The following is a 22,000-nucleotide window of genomic DNA, read 5'->3' as shown; positions in this document are numbered from 1 at the left end:
TACAGTAGTCCAGAGAAACTCCCAACAATCTTATTTAAATTTTTTAAAAAATTACCTTGATACATCATTTATTTATCTTCTATTTATATATTATACTGTGCTGAATTTAGGTAATATTATAAGAACACAAAAGACCGATGGCCTTTTGAGAATTTTAGTCTAATTTATTACAACAACAAACCTAAAGACATAGACATAATAAATACACTTGATGCTTAGTATGTGTTTGTTGATATTAAAACTTTATGTTGATTAAATGAGATAAGGAAGCCCATAAAGTACAGTATAATCATCAAAGTACTAGAGAAATATATTTCTATTTTGACAAATCAGGGTAGATAGGTAAAATGGAAATAAAAAAGGAAAGTCCCTCTAAACTACAGCTTTAGAAGTAAGACTTGTTAAAACAGAAAAATTGCTTAGAAACAGACCAGTTTCAAAATATTCACATAACTAAGTTCCATGCTAAGCACTATGAGTCAATGAAAGTTTTCCAGCAGCAACAAAAACAATCTCTGCTTTTAAGAGCTCATATTTTAGTGGGGAAGAACAATATGCAAGCAATTATGTAGACAAGATAAATGGGAAGAAATGAAGAGAGGGAAGGCACTCAAATGAAAAGGAAATGGTATAGAAGATGGGATTTTAACTGGGACTTTAAGGAGGCCAAGAGTCAAAGGTGAAAAGGAAGAGTATTCCAGGTATTGAAAGAGTTAGCTAAGGAATGCCTGAAGTATGTTGTTCAATCAAAGAATGTGGCCTTTGGAGTAATATTCAAGATAAATGTGCTTCTACATTTCTACATTCCACCCCCCCCCCCAAATCTGTATTTCTGAATGTGGTCATTGGGCTAATTCTAATGCAGATCATCGACTCAGATGGCAAAAACATTGTCTCTTCAGTTTTGTTTCTGAAGTATATGGCTCAGCATTAAATTATATGTTCTATAAATCAATGACCATGTCAGGAAACAATACAACTTTTATTCTAATATGATAGTCTCCATGGTTGATTTTGCTATTTTCAATTCTATTAAGTTTGAGAAGCATTTATTGAATACTTCCTCAATGTGACTTTATGCTAGACATCATTCTAGATTCTGGGGATACGGTGATAATATGGACACCAACTGTACTCCTCAGATGAGCAGTTTTGAATGTAGCAATTTGATTTTTGTTGAATAGTAATAATTAGCTTACTTATTAGCAGTATCTTAATTATTAAATCCATGCAATTAAATGATTAAATCCAATCCAATTAAATCCATTTTTAGAAATTTAGAGGACACAATGGAAATAGTGTGTAATAATAGTGTGAGGCAACTAGTGGTACATTAGAGTGCTGGACCTGAGGTCAGGAAAATATGAAGACAAATCCAGCTTCAGACCCTTTCTGAAGGGTCTGACTGGGTAAATCACTTAACCTCTTTCTGCTTCAGTTTTCTTATCTGTAAAAGTGGGATAATAGTAACATCTACCTGTGTGGAAAATATAAGATAATACTTATAAAATACTTAGCGTACTTTAAAATTATTATTGTGGTGTTGTTATTTTGTATTAATAATGCATGCCTGATATTGCTTTTAAAGATGCTAGATTGTTAAAAGTCATTTGAAAGTAGTTTCATAATAATGTCTTCAGTTGAGTGTCTTTTTTTGTGGGTATATTTTAACTTCAGACATATTTATCAGAGTATGGAACTGAGACTTTTAGACCTTTGTCCTTTAAGGGGCTAAAAGAATCCCTGATGAAATACTTCTGTTTCATAGAATATTTTAAATGTCAATACAGACTTAGAACAAAACAACACAGCCAAAGGAAAAGCATCTGTAAAATTCTCAGGACCAAACGAGAAAAACCGGGTTCCCAGGGCTGCTACATCAAGAACTGAAAGAATATGGCCTGGGGGTGTCATTCCATACGTTATAGGAGGCAATTTCACTGGTAAGAATTTTCTGTTTGAGTATTTTGATGAAAGAAAGAAAAAAGAATAAAATACTACCTTACTATTTAATTTATTTGTGTGCAAATATATTTGTGTAATAATAATAATGATGATGATAATGTCGATATAAGATGAGTAAAGAAAAGAATACCTACCAAGTCAGATTGCTGTTTCAATGTAGCCAGAATGTGCTTACATTTAAAAATATTTTTGATTGTCTAATGTTTTTCTTGTTTTTAAATCTGTGCTTCCCATATGTCACTAAATCTGTCTACTGACAGATGATTTCTGAGAACCAACTAGAATAATTTATATATTACTTGAAAACATCTTTTACACACAAAATTGTAAAGACAATGAGTTTTTTTATTCAGTGGATGAGGTATGGATATTTATAATTCAAAACCTAAATGGTTCCACTGTCTGTCATTGGTTCCTGTTGGACCTCATTAGTGTTGTCATTTTTTTGTCCATAAATCTTCCAGAGATCATCCAGTGTCCTGGAGATTTTCTATTATTTCTTTTAATTGCACCAGAAAAATTAATATCTGAAGCAATTCAAACATTTTTTATGCTTTTTGCTAGCTTAGAAATTGTGAGTGAGATTTCTTTATCCTTGAAGATTCACAATAATTCATTCATTATTAAGAGTAATTACATTTCTCTAAAGACTTGCACAGTGTTTGTGAGAAGCAATTATCACCTAGTAAACCAGTCTTGGAGTTTTGGTATAGAGAAACCCAAATGGTTGGGACCACTTTTTTAATGCCTTTGCAGCATTTATTGTTTATTGATGCTGTGCCATTCTTTCAGGTAGCCAGAGAGCCATGTTCAAGCAGGCAATGAGACACTGGGAGAAACACACATGTGTAACTTTTATTGAGAGAAGTGATGAAGAAAGCTACATTGTATTTACTTATAGACCTTGTGGGTGAGTTGAAAGAAGAGATGGTTTTTACTTAATCTTAGCTCCAAAAGAAATAGTAACTTTGAACATCTTTGAAAAATATGGAATTCTTTAAGCTTCTTATGTATATGTATATGTATATGTATATATATATATATATATATATATATATATATATATATATATATATAATGTCCCTTTTTGTTGTTGTTACCTCTACTTGTATTTTTTTACTCATAGGGATCTTAATATTTTTGTAGAAGAAAGAATTATAGAATCTTTGAATCTTTAGTGAAAAGAAAATGTATCAATCATTTACTCCACTGCTCTCATTTTGCACAAGAGGAAATTGAGGCCTTAAGTGGATATTGCTTACTCAGGATTACCTTCTGAATGAGTGACAGAAATAGAATTGGCTCTTAGGACAGTGAACTGTCTCCATATTCTAGATATCAACCACAGCAAATGTTTTTTTTAAGTGATGAGTCTTCCAGAGTCTCTAGTCTGCGCAAGATGCTGAGGACAAAAATACAAAGGATTCATTTCTGTTTAAAGGTGCTTTTTTCTAACAGTGGAAATGATATAAGTATATATCAAAGAAATACAAAGAGAATACATATAGATAAATATAAAGTAGGTAAATAAGTACATATTGAACAAATATAAAAAAGAATGAATGTAATTAAATACAAAAATAAATACAATTGCGTGGCTAGGTGGTACAGTGGATAGAGCACTGACCCTGGAGTCAGGAGTACCTGAGTTCAAATCCAGCCTCAGACACTTAATAATTACCTAGCTGTGTAGCCTTGGGCAAGCCACTTAACCCCATTGTCTTGCAAAAAAACTAAAAAACTAAAAATCTAAAATAAAAATAAATACAATTATTTGAAGAGAGAACACTAGAAATTAACTTTATCTAGAAGTGCTCATGCTATACATCTTTTTCCTCTCCTTGTCCCCATATAAGCATGAATAATAACATATAAGTTAAATTCATGTTACTATGCTTAAAGATATTATTTTTAAGCAAAGTATTGGATGTTGTACATTTATTTTTAGCATTTTATTTTTTCCAATTACATGTAAGACAATTTTGAAAATTCATTTTTTGAATCCTAAATTTTTCTCCCTTCATACTTTCTTCCCTTCTCCCTAAGATGGAAAGCAATTTGATATGGGTTATATATGTACAATCATGTAAAACATTTCCATATTAGTCATGTTGTAAAACAGGGGTGGGGAATTTTTTGTCTGCCTAGGGCCATTTGAATATTTATATCATTCTCAGGCTAATTATCACACTATTTGGGACCAAAAATAGTATTTCTTGATTTGGAATTCCAAAAAAGCTCCTAGGTTTATTTAATTTTAAGGCCTTCCTGCTATTGCCTTGACAATACTAGACAAATATGGTCCTTTGATGGAACGTTCCTTCTTACCTGGATGTAAAAGAAGAAACTGAGCAAATGAAAAAAAAATAGAAGTAAAAAGAAATTGGTCTGTATTTTGATCTTGTTCAGATTACATCAGTTGTTTTTCTGAATGAAGCTAGCATTTTCCATTATGAGTCTTTTGGAATTGTTTTGGATCATTCTATTGCTGAGATGTGCAAAGCAATCAAAGTTGATCATTGCATAATTTCGCTGTTACTGTGTTGGAAGTTATACATTTATATCAATATTAAAGGCTTTAAGATAATCACTAAGTAGAAATAATCATTTAATACTCATTTTTGCCCATGATTTATATCACTGATTGACTTAGGATTAGATCTCATCAGAGATCATAGGATCATTGTTTTTGGAAGATATTTTTTGAACTCAGGTTCTCTGATTATCTGATTCTAGCTGCTGCCATGCATAAGAGTGTTAGACTTCAATTAAGAAGACTTGAGATCAAATCCTGCCTCCAAAACTTGCTGCATGACATTGGACAAAACACATAACCTCTGTCTGCCTCAGTTTGTGCCATTGTAAAATGGAGATATTTACAATTGTTTGCTCACAGGGTTATTATAAGGATCAAATGAGATCATACTTGTAAAGTCTTTTGTATTGTGCTATGTACATAATGGGTGCTTAATAAGGCCTTAGTTCTTTTCTTTCTGTTCCATTCTTCCAAATCCAATCTTCTTTTTACTGGGCCGCATTACTTTCTTATTGTTGAAGAGGTCACACAAGATGATCTCTCAATTGCTTTTTCCTCTAAGATTCTGTGATTCCTCTTTTGGAATTGCCCTTCCTGCCTGCAGCAGGACAGGGCAATTCCAAAAGAGGAATCACAGAATCTTAGAGGAAAAAGCAATTGAGAGATCATCTTGTGTGACCTCTTCAACAATAAGAAAGTAATGCGGCCCAGTAAAAAGAAGATTGGATTTGGAAGAATGGAACAGAAAGAAAAGAACTAAGGCCTTATTAAGCACCCCATTATGTACATAGCACAATACAAAAGACTTTACAGTATGATCTCATTTGATCCTTATAATAACCCTGTGAGCAAACAATTGTAAATATCTCATTTTACAATGGGACTACTTTGAAGGATGACAATATTCAATGAATATATTGGAAAAAATTAAATTTACTGTATTATGTAAACAGTCATTGAAATACAAAATTTTAAAAATAGAAAGAAATTGAGAGAAATTGGGATTTTATCAAGTCCAACTCCCTCATAATCTGGATGAGAAAATCAAAATCCAATTTTTATTGTTCTGTATTTATTTTAGCCTTGTCTGACTTTTTATGACCTCATTTGATAATTTTGAATCATTTTTTCTTTTTGCAAAGATACTGGAGTGTTTTGCCATTTCCTTCTCCAGTTCATTTTACAGGGAAGTAAATGGAGACACAATGGGTTAAGTGACTTGTCCAGGGTCACACAACTAGTAGGTGTAAATCTTTTAAGGCTAGATTTGAACTTTGGAAGATGAGTCTTTTTGATTGTACATTTGGTACTCTTTCTACCATGTCACCTCAAATCCAGTTAATTCATGGCGAAATTAGGACTTGGGATTCAAATGATTGAGTAACCAGTGTGCTGCTTGTCTTGGTGTCAGGAAGATCTAGGTTCCATTCCCTCCTTGGACATTTTTTACCTATGTGATGCTAGAAAGGTCACTTAACTCCTCTAGGTATTAGCTTTCTAATATATAAAACAGAAATAATAGACTTGCTTTTGCAAGATTATGTAAAGCATTTTACAATGAGTTTAATGTGTTTAGATAAATTTCAGTAATTATTCTCATTAATACTATCATTAATCAAATATAAAGAAATTTATTTGCATGTATATTCATTTTCATACTCATCTGTAAATAATAATAATAATAAAATTATAATTATAGTAATTCATAATAATAGCTAGCATTTATATTGTGCCTTTCCAGTATCAGGCACTGAACTAAGTGCTTTACAAATATTTTCTCATTTCATCCTTACAATGACCCTGTTAGATAATAAGTATTTGTGACTGATTTTGAATTCAGATCTTTCTCACTCTAAACATTTCATACTACCTAGCTATATAGATAACTCCCCCCCCCCAGTATCTTTTACATGAAATTAGTCCAATTGGTAACAATCAGTGTCCATGAGGCTAAATGTCTATTGGAATGAAGAGTATTGGCAAGTCACCCACTCTGAGTTTGTATTTGACTTGCAAATAGACCCACTTGTTACAAAATTGTTGCTATGAGGATATATTCTATTATTTTAAAGGTATTAAAATGCCATAACCTCTCAATGCCTCAAGGGCTATAAATTGTAGCCAGATGGCAAATCTTCAGCACTGTAAATTGTAAATATTATATATATATATATATATATATATATATATATATATATATATATGGATGGATGTATATACATATCATATAGAGTATATATATATATATATATATTTATATATATATATATATACAGAAATGTGCATATATATGTGTGTGTTAGTGCATAAATGCACTATCCAGCTCTCCTTTCTCTCTCTTGCACCCTTTTTCTTTTTCTTTCTTTCTCTGTTCCCCACCCCCACTTGGATGTTTCCTTAGTGGTATTACACCATACTAGTGAAAAGCCAGATTTCTTCCATTCTTCTCCCTCCACTCCCTCAAGAAAAGAAGTAAATTATAGACAATTTTAGTCCAACAACCAAGATTCTGATTAGTAATGAAGTCTATTAAGTGCTTTATGTCTAACACAGTAATGACTCTAGCCCAGTAGAAATATGCAGTGTGAATTTGAATACTGCAATAGTATCATGAGATTCACTGTTTGTACTAATTAGGACCTAGCTGCAGCTACTTTTTTCCGACACTCTTAACCTTTTCTTTCTTTTTCTTTTGTTATTTTTTTTTTTGTTTTTTGCTATTAATTTGGATCTGCAACATCAGTAATCAGGGTACAATTTATTTCTTCTCCATATTTCTGTCTATATTTCAGTGTAATAGGTGCTGAGACAAATAATAACAAAATATTTTCTGCCCTCCAGGAGCTCCCAATCTACTGAATAGGGACAATACCTACATCTGTACAAATAAGTGTGATGCATGGTAAATTGAGGAGAGAAGGGTTTGATATGGAGGACAGTTTTATGAGTTATGTGGCACATCAATAAGACAAGGATTTTGGGAGATAGAGATGAGTATATGCCATATACCACTTGGCTACATAGAATACATTCTCTGCCTGACTAATGTTGTCTAATAAGATACTTCTTTTCTTGAGGGAAGAGGCAGAGGAATGGAGGATATCTAACTTTTCAGTGTAAGGAAACTTCACAGGTCATAGCAGAGACAGAGAGAGAGAGAGAGAGAGAGAGAGAGAGAGAGAGAGAGAGAGAGAGAGAATGTATGTATATGTATACATATATATGTGTGTGTGTGTGTGTGTGTGTGTTTATGTATGTTAGAAGAGAGGAGAAAGACTGTATGTATGTTTGTGTATATCTATCTATCCATCAGATAGTAATTCATTTTGACTGGAAGATGATGATGATGACTGTCTGTCTTTCATTCTTGAAGAAGACAATCACATCAGGGAGGTGAAGCCATGACAAGTATATGAACTGTATTTGACTGTGCTAAGTCACCAGCCTCACTTTCTCCTCTAGAGCCATCTAGGTCCAGTGACCAGATATGAATCAGGATGACTGGAGATGGCCCTGGTTGGGAGGCAATCAGAGTTAAATGACTTGCCTAAGGTCACATAGCTAGTGTCAAGTATCTAAGATTGTATTCGAACTCCTGTCCTTCTAAGTCCAAGGCCAGTCCTCTAGAGCTAAAAGAAATACCATGGCTGGAAACTCAGCTAAAAGCTAGCCTGTTAAGGACTTCAATGTCAGTCAGGTCATAAAGCATTTATTAATCACTTACTATATTCTAGACTCTTTGCTAAGTGTTGGGGATACAAAAAAAGACAAAAGACAGTCTCTACTCTCATTATGTTTACAGTCTAACGGGAAATGACATGAAAAAATTATGTACAAGTTATATATGTCTATATGTATGTCTGTATGTATATACACATACACAGACATACACACACACATTCACACACACACATATATATATATATACATATATATACATATATATATGTATATATATATATGATAAACTGGAGATAAACTCCAAAAGGAAGCTGCTGAATTAATATTAAATAGATCTGGAAAGGCTTTTTTTTGAAGGTAGAATTTCAGTAGAAACTTAAAGGAAATGGAGAAAGAGAACTTCAAGCATGGAGAATAAAAAGCTATTGAAAATAGGAAATGTTAGGAAATGGAGTGATTTGGAACAGCAAAGAAGTAGATATCAGTGGATTAAACAGTGTGTGGATGGTTGTAAGAAGACCAAAAAAGGTAGAAAGGGGACAGGTTGTGAAGATCTTTAAATGCCAAAGAGAGAACTTTGTATTTGATCTTGGAAGTGATAGGTAAATTGATTGAATATGCTATGGTCAGAACTTCACTTTAGGAAGATTAATTTGATAAATGAGTGGGGAGAAAACTGAGGCAGGATGACCAACAGGTAATAGTTGGTGTGTGATTAGATGAGGGCCTGCACTACTGTTGTGGTGATAGTGTCAGAGAAGAGAAGGGAACACATAAGAGAGTTGTTTCAAAGATAGAATGGATAGGACTTGGTAACAGATTGGCTTTGGGAAGGAATGAGAGATAGTGAAGGCTCAAGGATAAGACTTAGGTTGGAGTTTAAGTAACTATGAGGTCACTGTGGTGCCCTTATCAGTAAGAGTGAGAGAAGTTTATATTTTATCTTTGACTCAGTGGGAAGCTACCTAAGGTTTTGAGTAGATGAGTGACATGGTCTTAGGACCATCAACTATAGAAAGATTATTTCCATAACTATGTATCAGTTGTGCTGGAGAGCATAGAGGCTGGAAATAGGGAGACCAGTTAGGAGGTGAGTACATGTGACAGCTTGGTTATAGCCTTACAATGTACTTAGTTGTATGTTCAATGGCCCTGATCAGAAGGAACAGTGGAACAGAAGGAGCTTGCTTTTAATATGAAAGAGACCTGTTAAGCAGTGTGTGTTTGAAATATGTCAGTCTGAAGCTTTCCCTGCTGTGACTAGCCAGTAACAGGATTAAAATCAGACTGAAGGTTTTCTTCTAGGAAAGCAGAAAGACAGAAGCAGATATAGTTTTCTAATAATTAATATAGTACCCAAATAGGAAAACTTCCCAAAACTTTATGCTATATAATACAGAGAAAACTATTATTTTGTAATTTCATTTCATTTATTTATTTATTTTGGTGAGGCACATGGGTTAAGTGACTTGCCCAATGTCTCACAGCTAATAAGTCTTGTGTCTGAAGCTGGATTTGAACTCCAGGGCCTTTAATCTAACCACTGTGCCACCTAGGGGTCCTGGTATTATAATTTTAAACAGAAAGCTGTTTTACTACTTTTTCCAGTCTCCACGTCTTGAACTAATTTATATATTTGCCTGTTTATTGATTTATTATTTTTGAAGCACATCCAAACTGCAGAGAGGTGTTTTAGTACAGTAAGTAGATCAATGGGTCTCACAGGATGTGATATATCACACTACCCTAGGTGAGTTGTGAAAATTGGATATTATATTATTACATATATAAGAAAGTTTATAATAATTTTTAACATTTTACTTATAAACATAAATATAATATTCACCAAATAAATAAAACTTGTGACCTTAAAACACCTTAGGCCTTGAATTCACAAAGAACCCAACAAAAATGCTCACCTATTGAAGGGAAACTATGCATGCAGAGGTCTCTTGGCTCATGTGGTATTGCCAACTTAAATATTCAGTGTGTCATAAATCTTCAGTGTGAAATCAACATGAACATGAAATAAAAAAAAAATTAAAAACTGCTGGGATATAGAGCCAGTTACGGGTCAGAAGAATCTGGTTTCCTGTGTCTCCTGGGAACTTTGGGATATTGCGCAAGTCAATTAATCATTTGCTATTAGTGAAATTAGTTTTAGAATTTTATAATGAGTTTCTGGGGAAATGATCATTTTTACAGGCAACAAGTTGAGTGGATAGAGTGTTGAGTCTGGAGTCAGCGAGTTAAAATCTCAACAACTTCCACTAATGCTTTCTGGTTATTTTATGATATATAAGATTGGAAGGTTAATAAAAATGCCTCACATTTTATAAAGGAAGGATTGCTTTGCTCTTTATGAACAAGGACATCTTATTGGCACTAAATTATTCATAAGTGGGCAGCTTCTCATCTAGTTTATCAATTACGTGCTTTTAATTTTTCATTCTTTTCCAGATGTTGTTCTTATGTGGGTCGAAGAGGCAATGGACCTCAGGCTATCTCTATTGGCAAAAATTGTGATAAATTTGGAATTGTTGTACACGAATTGGGCCATGTGATAGGTTTCTGGCATGAACACACACGACCTGATCGAGATAAACATGTAACCATCATAAGAGAAAACATACAACCAGGTGAGGTGATAGACATATTACATTTAAAGTTCCCTGAGCATTTTTAGATTCTCTTCTATATATTATTCATTTTATATATTCTTTGTATTCTATTCGATATATACTATCCTACATTTTTATTTATAGAATATATACTATAAATTCTATTTTATATATTCATTTTATTCTGTTTTTTAAATATATATGCTGATCTTTAGATATGTGTAAAACACTTTGATTCATCTCAAGCAATATTTGCTTTGTAAAATCTCTTGTTTTTTGAAAGAAAGATTCATTTTTTTGTTTTTGTACTATGGCTCATGCAGTGATTGGCATGTGATAAATGCTTAGATGGTGTTTCTGACAGACTGTCTTTGTTTTGTTGTAGTCATGGGGAAATACTTTATGATATGCTCCTTTGGCTTTGAAGCTTGTTAGTTGAATCTAGAGGATGTTATTTTTCTCACATGAAAATAAAGATTGCCTTTTGATGAATAATTTTGAATTTTATTTTCTGAGAGGTAGCATTTATCCTTGAATCATTATTAATTGTCTATTTTCAACCTTGGATGCAACTTTTTAAAGGCCCATATTTCTGTCAAGTAACATTATATCCTGGAGTCAGCCTATTTCTGCCATCCAGTCCTCTGTCCAACACAAAAGATTATTCAAATAGGAATGTGAGTCAGCAATTCAAACATGAATTTTAAGATATTTGAGTTTTGTTGTTTTTGAACAAACTTATTATATATATATATATATATATATATATTATATATATACATACACACACACACACACACACACACACACACACACACACACACACACACACACTTTTTTCCTGGTAATGTTAGGTGTCCTGGAGTCAGTATAAATACATTCAAGGTCATCATTTTATAGATAAAGAAACAAAAGGCAAGAAAGGTTAAGTGACTATTGGATTTCAGATCTTTTGAATCCTAATAATCACTTTATACTTATTGCTTTCTTCATATTTTGCCTGAATGTAGGACAGTTTTCCCACAAGAAAGAACCTTGATATTATGGGACAAGTAAGAGATATTTCTTTGAGTTTCTTGGAGATATTACCTTAATAATATCTACATTCATGGCCAATTTGCCTAGTAACTCTGGCTTCAGTTTTCAATTTTGATTTTAAATTATGCTCCATTAGGGGAAATTTAAATTTTATTTATAGTTAGAGTAGCATCGGGTCTCTTGTAAAATGATAAGCTTAGAGTTAGAAGATATGATTCCAGCTCAGGTTCTTCTACTTGAGGGATGAGACAAGCCACTGTCAAACTCAGTTATTTCATTTTTACAATGAGAGTAAAACTTCTTGCCTTGTTAATAAAATCAATAATAGCCAGCGTCTTACACTGTTTTTAGGTTTGCAAAGCACTTTACGGATATTTTCTTATTTAATACTCCCAAGTTTTATAAGGTAACTGTTGTTATTATTATCCTTTTATCCCAGATAAAGAAATTGAGACTCAAGGTGACATAGCTATTAAGTATCTGAGACTGAATTTTAACCTAGAATTTTTTGACTCCCAAATCCAGTGATTTATGCACCATTCCACTTTGCCTCCTTGCCTCTCAGAGCTATTGTGGGGATGGTACATGGTACAATCATGAATGTTTTATCAGTAGGAAATATTTTAATGATAGCTAAGTTGCACCATGCTCAATGATGAAAATTTCTTTGTATCTGCCAACTTGTTTAATTCTTAACACCAACTTTTGAAGGGAAGCAGTCATCAAAGGTAAGTGACTTGAACAAAATCACATTGTGAGTCAGTGTCTGAGTGGAGTCAAGAATTCAGATGTCCTGGGTTCAAGACCAATACTATTTGTACTCTATCACAGTTATTACATATTATATTTTCAGGGCCCAGATAAATTCTGATCTCAATTTTTCTCTCAGATCAGTGCACAGAGTTGATGTATTTTGAAAGTGGGCCAGACCTGTATTCAGGAGAAATCTAAAATTAAGTCCTGGATCAGATATTTAAAATGGTATAGACATATTTCATAACTTTGTACCTTCATCTCTAAAATGAACATTGAATTAAATGATCTCTAAGGTCCTCCCCAATTTTGAAGTCCTGTGATTCTCACAGTGGAGCATCCATCAGTCATTCAAATCAATAAATATTTAGTGAGTATCAACTGTTTTAGGCTGTTAGATACCAGGAATAGAAAGACAAAAAAAATTAAGTCTGCATCCTCAAGGAGATTTGATTCTATCATGGGAGATTTGTACAAATAAATATCTGTATAATAGATATGCAAAACTAATGTGAGGTAATTTTGGGAAAAGCTTCTAGGAGCTAACAGGGAGAATGAGGAAAGGCCTCATGTAGAAGGTAGTGTTGGACTTAGCTATAGCCAAGATATGTTCAGAATGCAATTCAGGCAGTGGGACAGACTCTGCAAAGATTTAAAACCATGGGTGAAGAACAAGAAGGTAATTTTGATCAGACTACACAGTGCATAGGAGGTAGTTGTATGTAAATCTAGAGTAGATGATTGAAGCCAGGTTGTGAAGGTTTTTACAGCCCAAATGGAAGAGTATTTGTATTTGAACCTAGAGGCAAAAGGGAGACATTGAAGTTCATTAGATAGATGAGTGACTTGGTGAGGTCTATGTTTTAGAAATATAATTTTGACAGCTTAAAGTGTGATGAGGGGAGAGGCTTGAGGAAAGGTGCTCAACTAGAAGATAATTATTGTGGTACAGGCAAGAAGTGATGAAATGGTCTCTACCTCTAGTTTCTGTCCTCTCTAAATTCATCCTTCATGTGATTGCTAAAATGATCTTCCATGGGAGAGGTGATGAGGGCTAGAACTTGGAAGGTGACAGTGTATATAGAAAATCTTACATTTTACTCTCTTCCACACATTACAATGCACAGATTTGATTACATCCTTTATGTTGTGCCTCTGCTTAGAAACTTTGAATAACTTAACATTGTCTATAGGTTAGACAATTTTATAGGACAAAATACAAATTACTTAGTTTGGAAATTAAAATCTCATATGGTTTGGTATCTAATGACCTTTCTAATATTATTCCTTTCTTCTTCCATTCATGTTTTCTGTAAGGAAACCAAACTAAATGACTAATTATCCCCAAATATCATACATCTCTCTTGACATTTAAAACTTTTCACAGCCTTGTTTTCCCCTACATTTCTAGTATTCTTACACTTCACTTTCCTCTCCATACTTTCCAATCCATCTACATTGGTCTAACTGCTATTCCTTATAAACAAACAATATGCCAACTCCTAACTTTGTACATTTGCATTTGTGGTTCTCCATTTCTGGAATATTCCCCATTTCTTATCTTTAACTTGTAGCTTCCCCTGACTTCCTAAAAAAATTTAAGATGAAAATTCAAATTTCATTTTCTATAAGAAGCCTTTCCCAATTCACCCACCCAGTGCCTACTAGTTACTTCTCTCTAAGATCACCTTCCACTTATAAAATTCACTTTTATGTACAAAATTATTGGTATGTTGTTTCCCTCATCAGAATATGAGGACAGGTACCATGTTTGCTCCTTTTGTTATATACCCAGGGTTTATCACATTGCTGGGCATTTAGTAACAACTTAATAAATGCTTGTTTACTGACTAGCAATTGATTTCATGCATTCTTGAAATACATTCCTCAAATATCTTCTAGTACTATGTCTAGACACTCCCCCTTTTATCAAATTCTTTTAGGGTCTTCTCACATCTTTGACATTTGTATTCTTTTAATGTTGGTATATGTTTATTGGAGGTGGTGTTGGTAATTTTCACATGATGGTGAACCAGTCCAAGAGCTTGGAGTGAAAGAAAACTGAACTGGTTTCCTCTGCTGAGTATGTTTTTTTTTTATGATTTCTCCTTTATAATCCACTTTCAAAACTTTCCCCTCGGGGTTACTACTTTCTACCACTGCTTCTTTTTACTACATCCTTCCTTCCTCCCTCTCTCCCTCCCTTTCTTCCTTCATTTTTGCCTTCCTTCCTTCTTCTTCCCATCTCTCACCCCTCCCCTCCCTCCCCTCCCTCTCTCCTTCTTTCCTTCCTCCCCCTCTCCTTTCCTCTCCCTCTTCCTTCATTCCTTCCTTCCTGCCTTCTTCTTGCCTTCTTTTCCTGTCTTCCTTCCTCCTTCCTTCCTTTGTTCCATTCTTCCTTCATCACTTTCTTCCTTTCTTAAATTTCAGTTAATCTTAGGTTGCAAACCTAGAATAGACTGCAGATACAGCTACCTTTAGCTGAATGCCAATGTATGCTAGCAAATAAGTGGTTCACACACAGACTTATCTTTCTGTTGTCAGGTTGTAAACTCCTCAAGGTCAGGTACTGTGTTGTTTCTTGTCTTTGTATTTTCAGTGTTTAACCTAGTGCTTTGCAGATAGCATACATTTAATAAAGGTTTGTTCAGTTGAATGGAAGCCAGACAGCAGTCTTTTAATTTTCCCTCTAATCAGACACAGGTAATGGCTGCTTTTTTGACGTTAAGATTAATAGCTTCACTAAATGTCAAAAGTGGCTATTGGGAATGCTAATCTTATTTAGATGTTGTGTTCAATAATATTTTTAAAAGCCAGTTTTTGCTTTGTATGCACATTCTTTTCAGTTACCACCTAAAGCAGTATACATATAGTAGGCATTAAATAAATATTTTTTGAATGAAGGAATAAATGATTCACATAGTCAAAGTTAAAAAAATGAAAAGGTATTTTAACTTGAGGTTATAGCAATTCTATTTGAATATTTTATAATACCATTGCCCTGGTTCATAATAATAATAATAATAATTATTATTATTATATTGTCCTTATACTTGTGAAGCAGTTTCTTCTGAAGACTAGTTTCATTACTCTTTTAGACTCAAAGAGATTAGAGGGCTTCTCCAGTAAAGAATGCAGTCTAGATAGCAGATATGTGAGAAGCTTTCAATCAGAATTCATGGAGGTCACTTTGTTGTCATTATGCTACAAGTCTTTAGTCTGAGCGCTGGGGGTCACAATTTCCAGGGATCTCTTTTCATCCTCACCTTATTCCCACATCATTCTTACTAACTGGTCCTTTCTAAGTGGCTTGTATTTTCTTTGGAACATGTAGAAAAGAAGAGATGGTTCTCCATCCCACACCAACCTCAAGCCTGGTGTTGATTTTGGACAGAGGTTTATATAATTTTCTTATTTCAACTTTTAGAATATTATTCCTTGATTGACAAGAATAAATATTACTTATTCTGCCTTTTGCTCTCTAGTAAGGCATCTATCATGTCCTTATATAAAACCAATGTTTTGACTTCTGAATACAATCTAAATATTTCACCTGAGGATTTTGATAAGTAAAAGTATTACCACTTGGCACAAATGCCAATAGAACTTCCTCATGGATTAATTGATTGATAATGTCTATTACTTCTTATAGTTTCTGAATTTAGATAAAGGATAGTATGAATAGTCTAAACTTGAAATATAACTGAGAATCTTCCTCTTTTGTGTGTGTGTGTGTGTGTGTGTGTGTGTGTGTGTGTGTGTGTGTGTATGTGTGTGTGTGTGTGTGTGTTGGAAATGGTGATGAGCACAGCTTAGATTTAATGAATTGCTAGGTTTTTGACCTTGAAGTAGTAGAATTAGGTGTGGAGATATAAAAGGTTAAACACTAAAACACAAATACATGATATGGTAAAATAATGAATGATAGTTAAACTGAAAGTTGTTCAATCGCTTCAGTTGAGTCTGACTCTTTGTGGTCTCATTTGAGTTTTCTTGACAAAGATAGTGAAGTGGTATGCCATTTCTTTCTCCAGTTATTTTACAGATGAAGAATCTTAGGCAGATAGGATTAAATGACTTGTCCACATCACTTAGCTACTATATGTCTGAGGTGGGATTTGAACTCCAGGCCCAACCCTTTATGTAGCGTGGCACCACCTAACTGCATTGTGTTTAGATGGAAGTATGTTTCAGAACTCTCCATACTGGTCATGAATTTTGAAAAAGCCTGAAAGGGTCCTGAAAGGGAATCAAAACTTTTTTTTTTCCTGGATATGATTTATTGAGAGAAATCCTAAGTCTGTGCTTATCAATAATTTGTAGGTCAAGAATACAACTTTCTGAAGATGGAGCCTGGAGAAGTGAACTCTCTTGGGGAATCCTATGATTTTGACAGTATTATGCACTATGCCAGGAACACCTTCTCAAGGTTGGAGTCTCAGGTTATAAATTTTGAATTTTAATTCTATTCCCCTGTGTGATTGCTTTAACACCTTTGTTTTAATGTTAGGAAACAGAGGAACATCCTTCAAATGCTACTGCCTTATAGGAGAAATAAATCAGAAATCTTTTCCCTTAATACTGTATATACTATAAATATATTTTATATACTGTATATACTGTAAATACTGTATTTTCTAAGTTTTACTTTAAAGCAGATTTTAGGATTTTACATTTGATGGGATTAGCTTCAAAATTATCTTTTTTACTGAGTTTAATTCAGTTAATTTTTTTAACTTTGATTTATTATTTTGGCAGATTTCATTGTATAAACTTTTATAAATCAAGATATAAATTAAAAAAATTCTCCCAAGTCAGTATTAGAGTAAAATAAAAATATGCCATTCAAAATGGATCCATGGGTATGGCATTTGAATGTTTTTTCTCTTCTTCAGACTCATTTATGTCTTGTTTTCTTTGTTTTTTTGTTGCTTACATTTTCTATACAACACTTCAACATTGACACATTTGAATTAATTATACTGTGAGATGATAAGAAAGATGAAAACTCTCATTGAAAGTGTTATAAAATTATATTTTGTTCAAAAGCAGTGGTTAGCAAGTCAGAATAAAAAACAAAACCAAAAAGCCTGGATTCAAATACTGCTTCTAATGTACGTTATTACACTGGATAAATACTTAAGTTCTAAATATACTAGACAGCTCTCTAAAATCATTCACTGAAGAATGGTGGAAGATATAAATTGATAGACAGGATTTCCTCAACATGAATTCCTTATAGTGATGAAATTATAAGTGTACCCCCCAAAACAAAAAGCAAACCAATTCTTAGAATTAAATGATTGACTTCTCTCTTAAAAATATCTTAGGTTCATAACTTAGAAGTAGCTGAAAATTTAGAAACTATCTAGTTCAAATCCTTTTACATCTGGGGGAGACTGAGATCAGGAATGTTAAATTGCTTGCCCAAAATCAAAGAGATAATAAGTCATAGATATGAAATTTTAACTGGATTCCTTTGATTCTAAATTCAATTCTATTTTTATTTAATGCATCATAGAACCAGCATTGATTTTTTTTTGCTAGGCAGTGGGGTTAAGTGGCTTGCCCAAGGCCACACAGCTAGGTAATGATTAAGTGTCTGAGACCGGATTTGAACCCAGGTACTCCTGACTCCAAGGCTGGTCCAGTGCTTTATCCACTATGCCACCTAGCTGCCCCCAGCATTGATTTTTAAGACCATGTTTAACTTAGTCTTAGTTTTTCAAACTTCAGGTTAAACCTAAAAAAACTCAAAACTAAATAAGGATTGGCTTCCTATGTGTGTTTTTTCATGCCTGAAGATTGCTTTTATTCTGTCTGCCAACGCTTTGGACATTTATTCATTAATATCCCCACTGAAGAGCCAGGATAATAAGAGAAAGTGGTACTCATATTAAACATTTTTTTTTATTTCTCTAAGACCTAGTGAAAGGTTTGCTGGGGGAGGTTTGAAAAGTATAATTTTACAAATGGTGATTGGGTTCCCAAGTTAGTCAGGCAAGTCTTTTTAAATTTCTTATTATAGTGAGCAATCACACTCTTAGAACTCATCTAAATTCTGTTTTCTGGGTTCAGAAGGAAGGAAAATGTTTCCTCTTCCTTTTCTAGAAAATGGAGCATGGAAACAAAACAGGTCTTCAAGCCTTTGTGAGAATCTTTCTTCTGAGTTAGCTCATCCACAATGATGCTTCATCATTTAATTTCAAATGTTGTGATTCATCAGAAATGTATAAAATGGAAGTATTCTTAAAGCAGACCTTAATTTTTATGCTGAGGAGACATCAGAATAGAATTTTGAGACATTTCTTTTTTTTTTGTATATAAAAATGAGAAGTGAAAAGTCTGTTTTTTTCTGTAGCTTTTTTTTTCTTTTAAATCTTTGCAAGGCAAATGGGGTTAAGTGGCTTGCCCAAGGCCACACAGCTAGGGAATTATTAAGTGTCTGAGACTGGATTTGAACCCAGGTACTCCTGACTCCAGGGCCGGTGCTTTATCCATTGTGCCACCTAGCTGCCCCTTTTCTATAGCTTTTAAGACTTATTAAGACTCCATCAATCACAACCCCAATTAACAGAGAATATGTGATCATTGATTTAGTTTGGTTAATAAAATGGGGCTTATTTCAACTCCATTTTATCTTCTTCATGACTTGAGTTATGAAACTTGAAATATATATGTGTTGACACAATAACTTTTTCCTATTTTCTCCACATATAACCCATTTACTTCAAATTAACCTTTGCTGAGAACCCCATTCCTTTCATTTTCTAACTGCTATAATTGTTTGGATTCCTAACTCAGTGAGTCCTTCTCTCTGAGAAACATAGACCATAAGTGGACTCCATCTGGGAGTAGGAGCTATTTATTCTTCTTTTACCTTGATCATATTGGAGTCATCTCTCCAAGACAAACAAAAAGATTTTTGCTAGACTTTCCAGAGTTTGAACCTTGATCCCCACTTTGAACAAACTACTGTGTAACAGGAGCCAACTATGAGAGAAATAACATGAAATCTCCAGTTAGTCATCCATGAATCACAGCCTAGCTGAGATTGCTTAATAAAACTGAAGTTAAAAATACAGTTTTTCTATACTTCTAACATTTTAATGAGTTTGAAAAATGAATGTTCTGTCATTAGTCAGAACTCATGAAGTCTAACTGGCTTTTATAAGATCCTTTATGTACCTTAACAGTTAACTATAATCTGTTTGTGAAAGTTATTTTTTCCTAAAAGCATTTTCTCTTGATGCATGTCATTTCCCGGTTCATTGCTACTTTCAGGATTATAAATGTTTAGCACAGACTATTGAAGTGATGCCAATACTATAAGTGTACTGTATCCAGGTCATGAAAAAAAAATGGGTGGTGAGAATAATAGCAATTGAAAGTATATCTTACAAGTCCATTGAGAGTAACAAGTCCTTGGAGTGATACCATAAGGCTGGATGCCTATATGGGTCTCTGGGATGAAATAAGTTCCACTTAAATGTTAAGGATGTTTACCTAGCTACTCAAAAGTTCTCCTCCCTTCTAGAAGGAATGTAAGCCCTAGAGCAGGTATCTAATATTAGTCAACAATCACACATACAATCAGATCTAAAAGAAACTATATATGTAATTTGTCTAAGGACCTTGTTTAGTTTTATTTTTTTTAATTGTCATAATAGGAGACCTTTCTTGTGAAAGATAATGTTGTCAAATGTTTAAGAAGAAAAAGGTCATTCCTTAAATATATTGCCCAAGTAATCTTTAACATAATTGTTCCTTATTTTACCTTGTACCTTATGAAATAAGCAAGATTATAGTAATAAAAAAGATTATAGTAATAGCTATAAAAAGCTTTCTGTACAATGATTCTAAGAGATTTTGGACCCACTTTTAAATTTGTTTAGACAATTTCAAATGGGAAAATGACCTAGAATTTTATGAAGGAGACTGTGCTTTACTAGGAATACATCACAGTGAAATAATAGTCTCTCCTTGAGTATCCCTGGGGTTCTCTTGCCTGTTTGACATTCTAAGACAAAAGCCATGATTTATACAATGTGAGAATATGTACTATCACAGATGATTTTGTTTTCCTATTTGTTTTAAATTTCAAAAGAAAATTTAGATAACACTTTTGAATTTACAAGAAATAGAAATGCCAAGAGCTAGGTTACTGTAACCCACAAAAAATCCCTCCCTCCCTTCCTTCCTTCCTTCCTTCCTTCCTTCCTTCCTTCCTTCCTTCCTTCCTTCCTTCCTTCCTTCCTTCCTTTCTTTCTTTCTTTCTTTCTTTCTTTCTTTCTTCTTCTTTCTTTCTTTCTTTCTTTCTTTCCTTCCTTCTTTCCTTCTTTCTTTCTTTCCTTCTTTCCTTCTTTCCTTCTTTCCTTCTTTCCTTCTTCCCTCCCTCCCTCCCTCCCTTCCTTCCTTCCTTCCTTCCTTCCTTCCTTCCTTCCTTCCTTCCTTCCTTCCTTCCTTCCTTCCTTCCTTCCTTCCTTCCTTCTTTCCTTTCCAGAAATACATGCCATTGTTAGCAATTTTGCTCTGGGAACTTCTCTCTTCAATTTACTGAGTGTTGTAAAACATAAATATGTTGTTTGTAAAGACTTAAAGACAAAGATAAGCCTATTTTGAAGACTAAAATCTGATGGAATTGTATGGCTTCTCTTCTGATTTTTTTTCAGGGGGATGTTTCTAGATACCATTCTTCCTTCCCGTGATGACAATGGTATCCGTCCTGCAATTGGCCAACGTACACGCTTGAGCAAGGGAGATATTGCACAAGCAAGAAAGCTGTATAGATGTCCAGGTATTACACCATATAAACACATCAGCAAGACTGTGCTTGCCTGTGATATTGCACAGTAATAGCAAATCAATTACTATTCACTTTCCAAGTTGGAATGTAGTGCACATACAGTTCAAAGTCTGTAATCATAAAATAAGGGAGGAGAGAATTTTGAAACGCATATAGCAAATAACTAAATAAGAGTCAGAGGTTAAAAATTAAATTTCAAAGACAACTAAGTTTGGGCTTTCCTTTCTTCAGGAAAGAGAAGAAAGAATATAATCATGTTCTTTTTATTCTTTCTTTTTTCGTATGGAATTGTATAGAACATAATCACATTTTTCAAACTGAGCTATACTGATTTACATAACACAAGTAATAGCATATGCACCTTAAAGAAGAGAAATATTTGGGTTTGACCATATTCTTCTCTGTCCTATATGAAATCATTGTGAATGGACTACAACATCTTTAGACAAGAGGAAGATTGTCTCTGCTTAGAAAATGAAACAAAGCATCTTATTTCCTTGTAGTAATTTTTTTCTACTTTGCTCTAAAGGACATTCTGAAAGACTGAAAATATACTTTAAATGGGAATAAATAGGAATATAAATAGTGATTTGATTATTG

The 22,000-nt window shown here is 33.5% G+C and overlaps 1 protein-coding gene across 2 annotated transcripts in view; it reads left to right on the top strand.

Moving 5' to 3' along the window:
- The window catches only part of TLL1 (tolloid like 1), a 292,559-nt gene that overhangs the window by 139,029 nt on the left and 131,530 nt on the right, over positions 1-22,000 (top strand). For both annotated transcript variants that reach the window (XM_074229005.1, XM_074229006.1), the window contains exons 4-8: positions 1,791-1,943; positions 2,758-2,875; positions 10,643-10,821; positions 16,918-17,023; positions 21,267-21,391. In XM_074229005.1, coding sequence (XP_074085106.1) covers positions 1,791-1,943; positions 2,758-2,875; positions 10,643-10,821; positions 16,918-17,023; positions 21,267-21,391 — 681 coding nt within the window. The remainder of the gene's footprint in view (positions 1-1,790; positions 1,944-2,757; positions 2,876-10,642; positions 10,822-16,917; positions 17,024-21,266; positions 21,392-22,000) is intronic.

This window comes from Macrotis lagotis, chromosome 3 (assembly GCF_037893015.1).
Source record: "Macrotis lagotis isolate mMagLag1 chromosome 3, bilby.v1.9.chrom.fasta, whole genome shotgun sequence".
Lineage (NCBI taxonomy): Eukaryota > Metazoa > Chordata > Mammalia > Peramelemorphia > Peramelidae > Macrotis > Macrotis lagotis.
The sequence above is the reverse complement of the archived record's forward strand: the minus strand, read 5'-3'. Positions and strand labels throughout refer to the sequence as shown.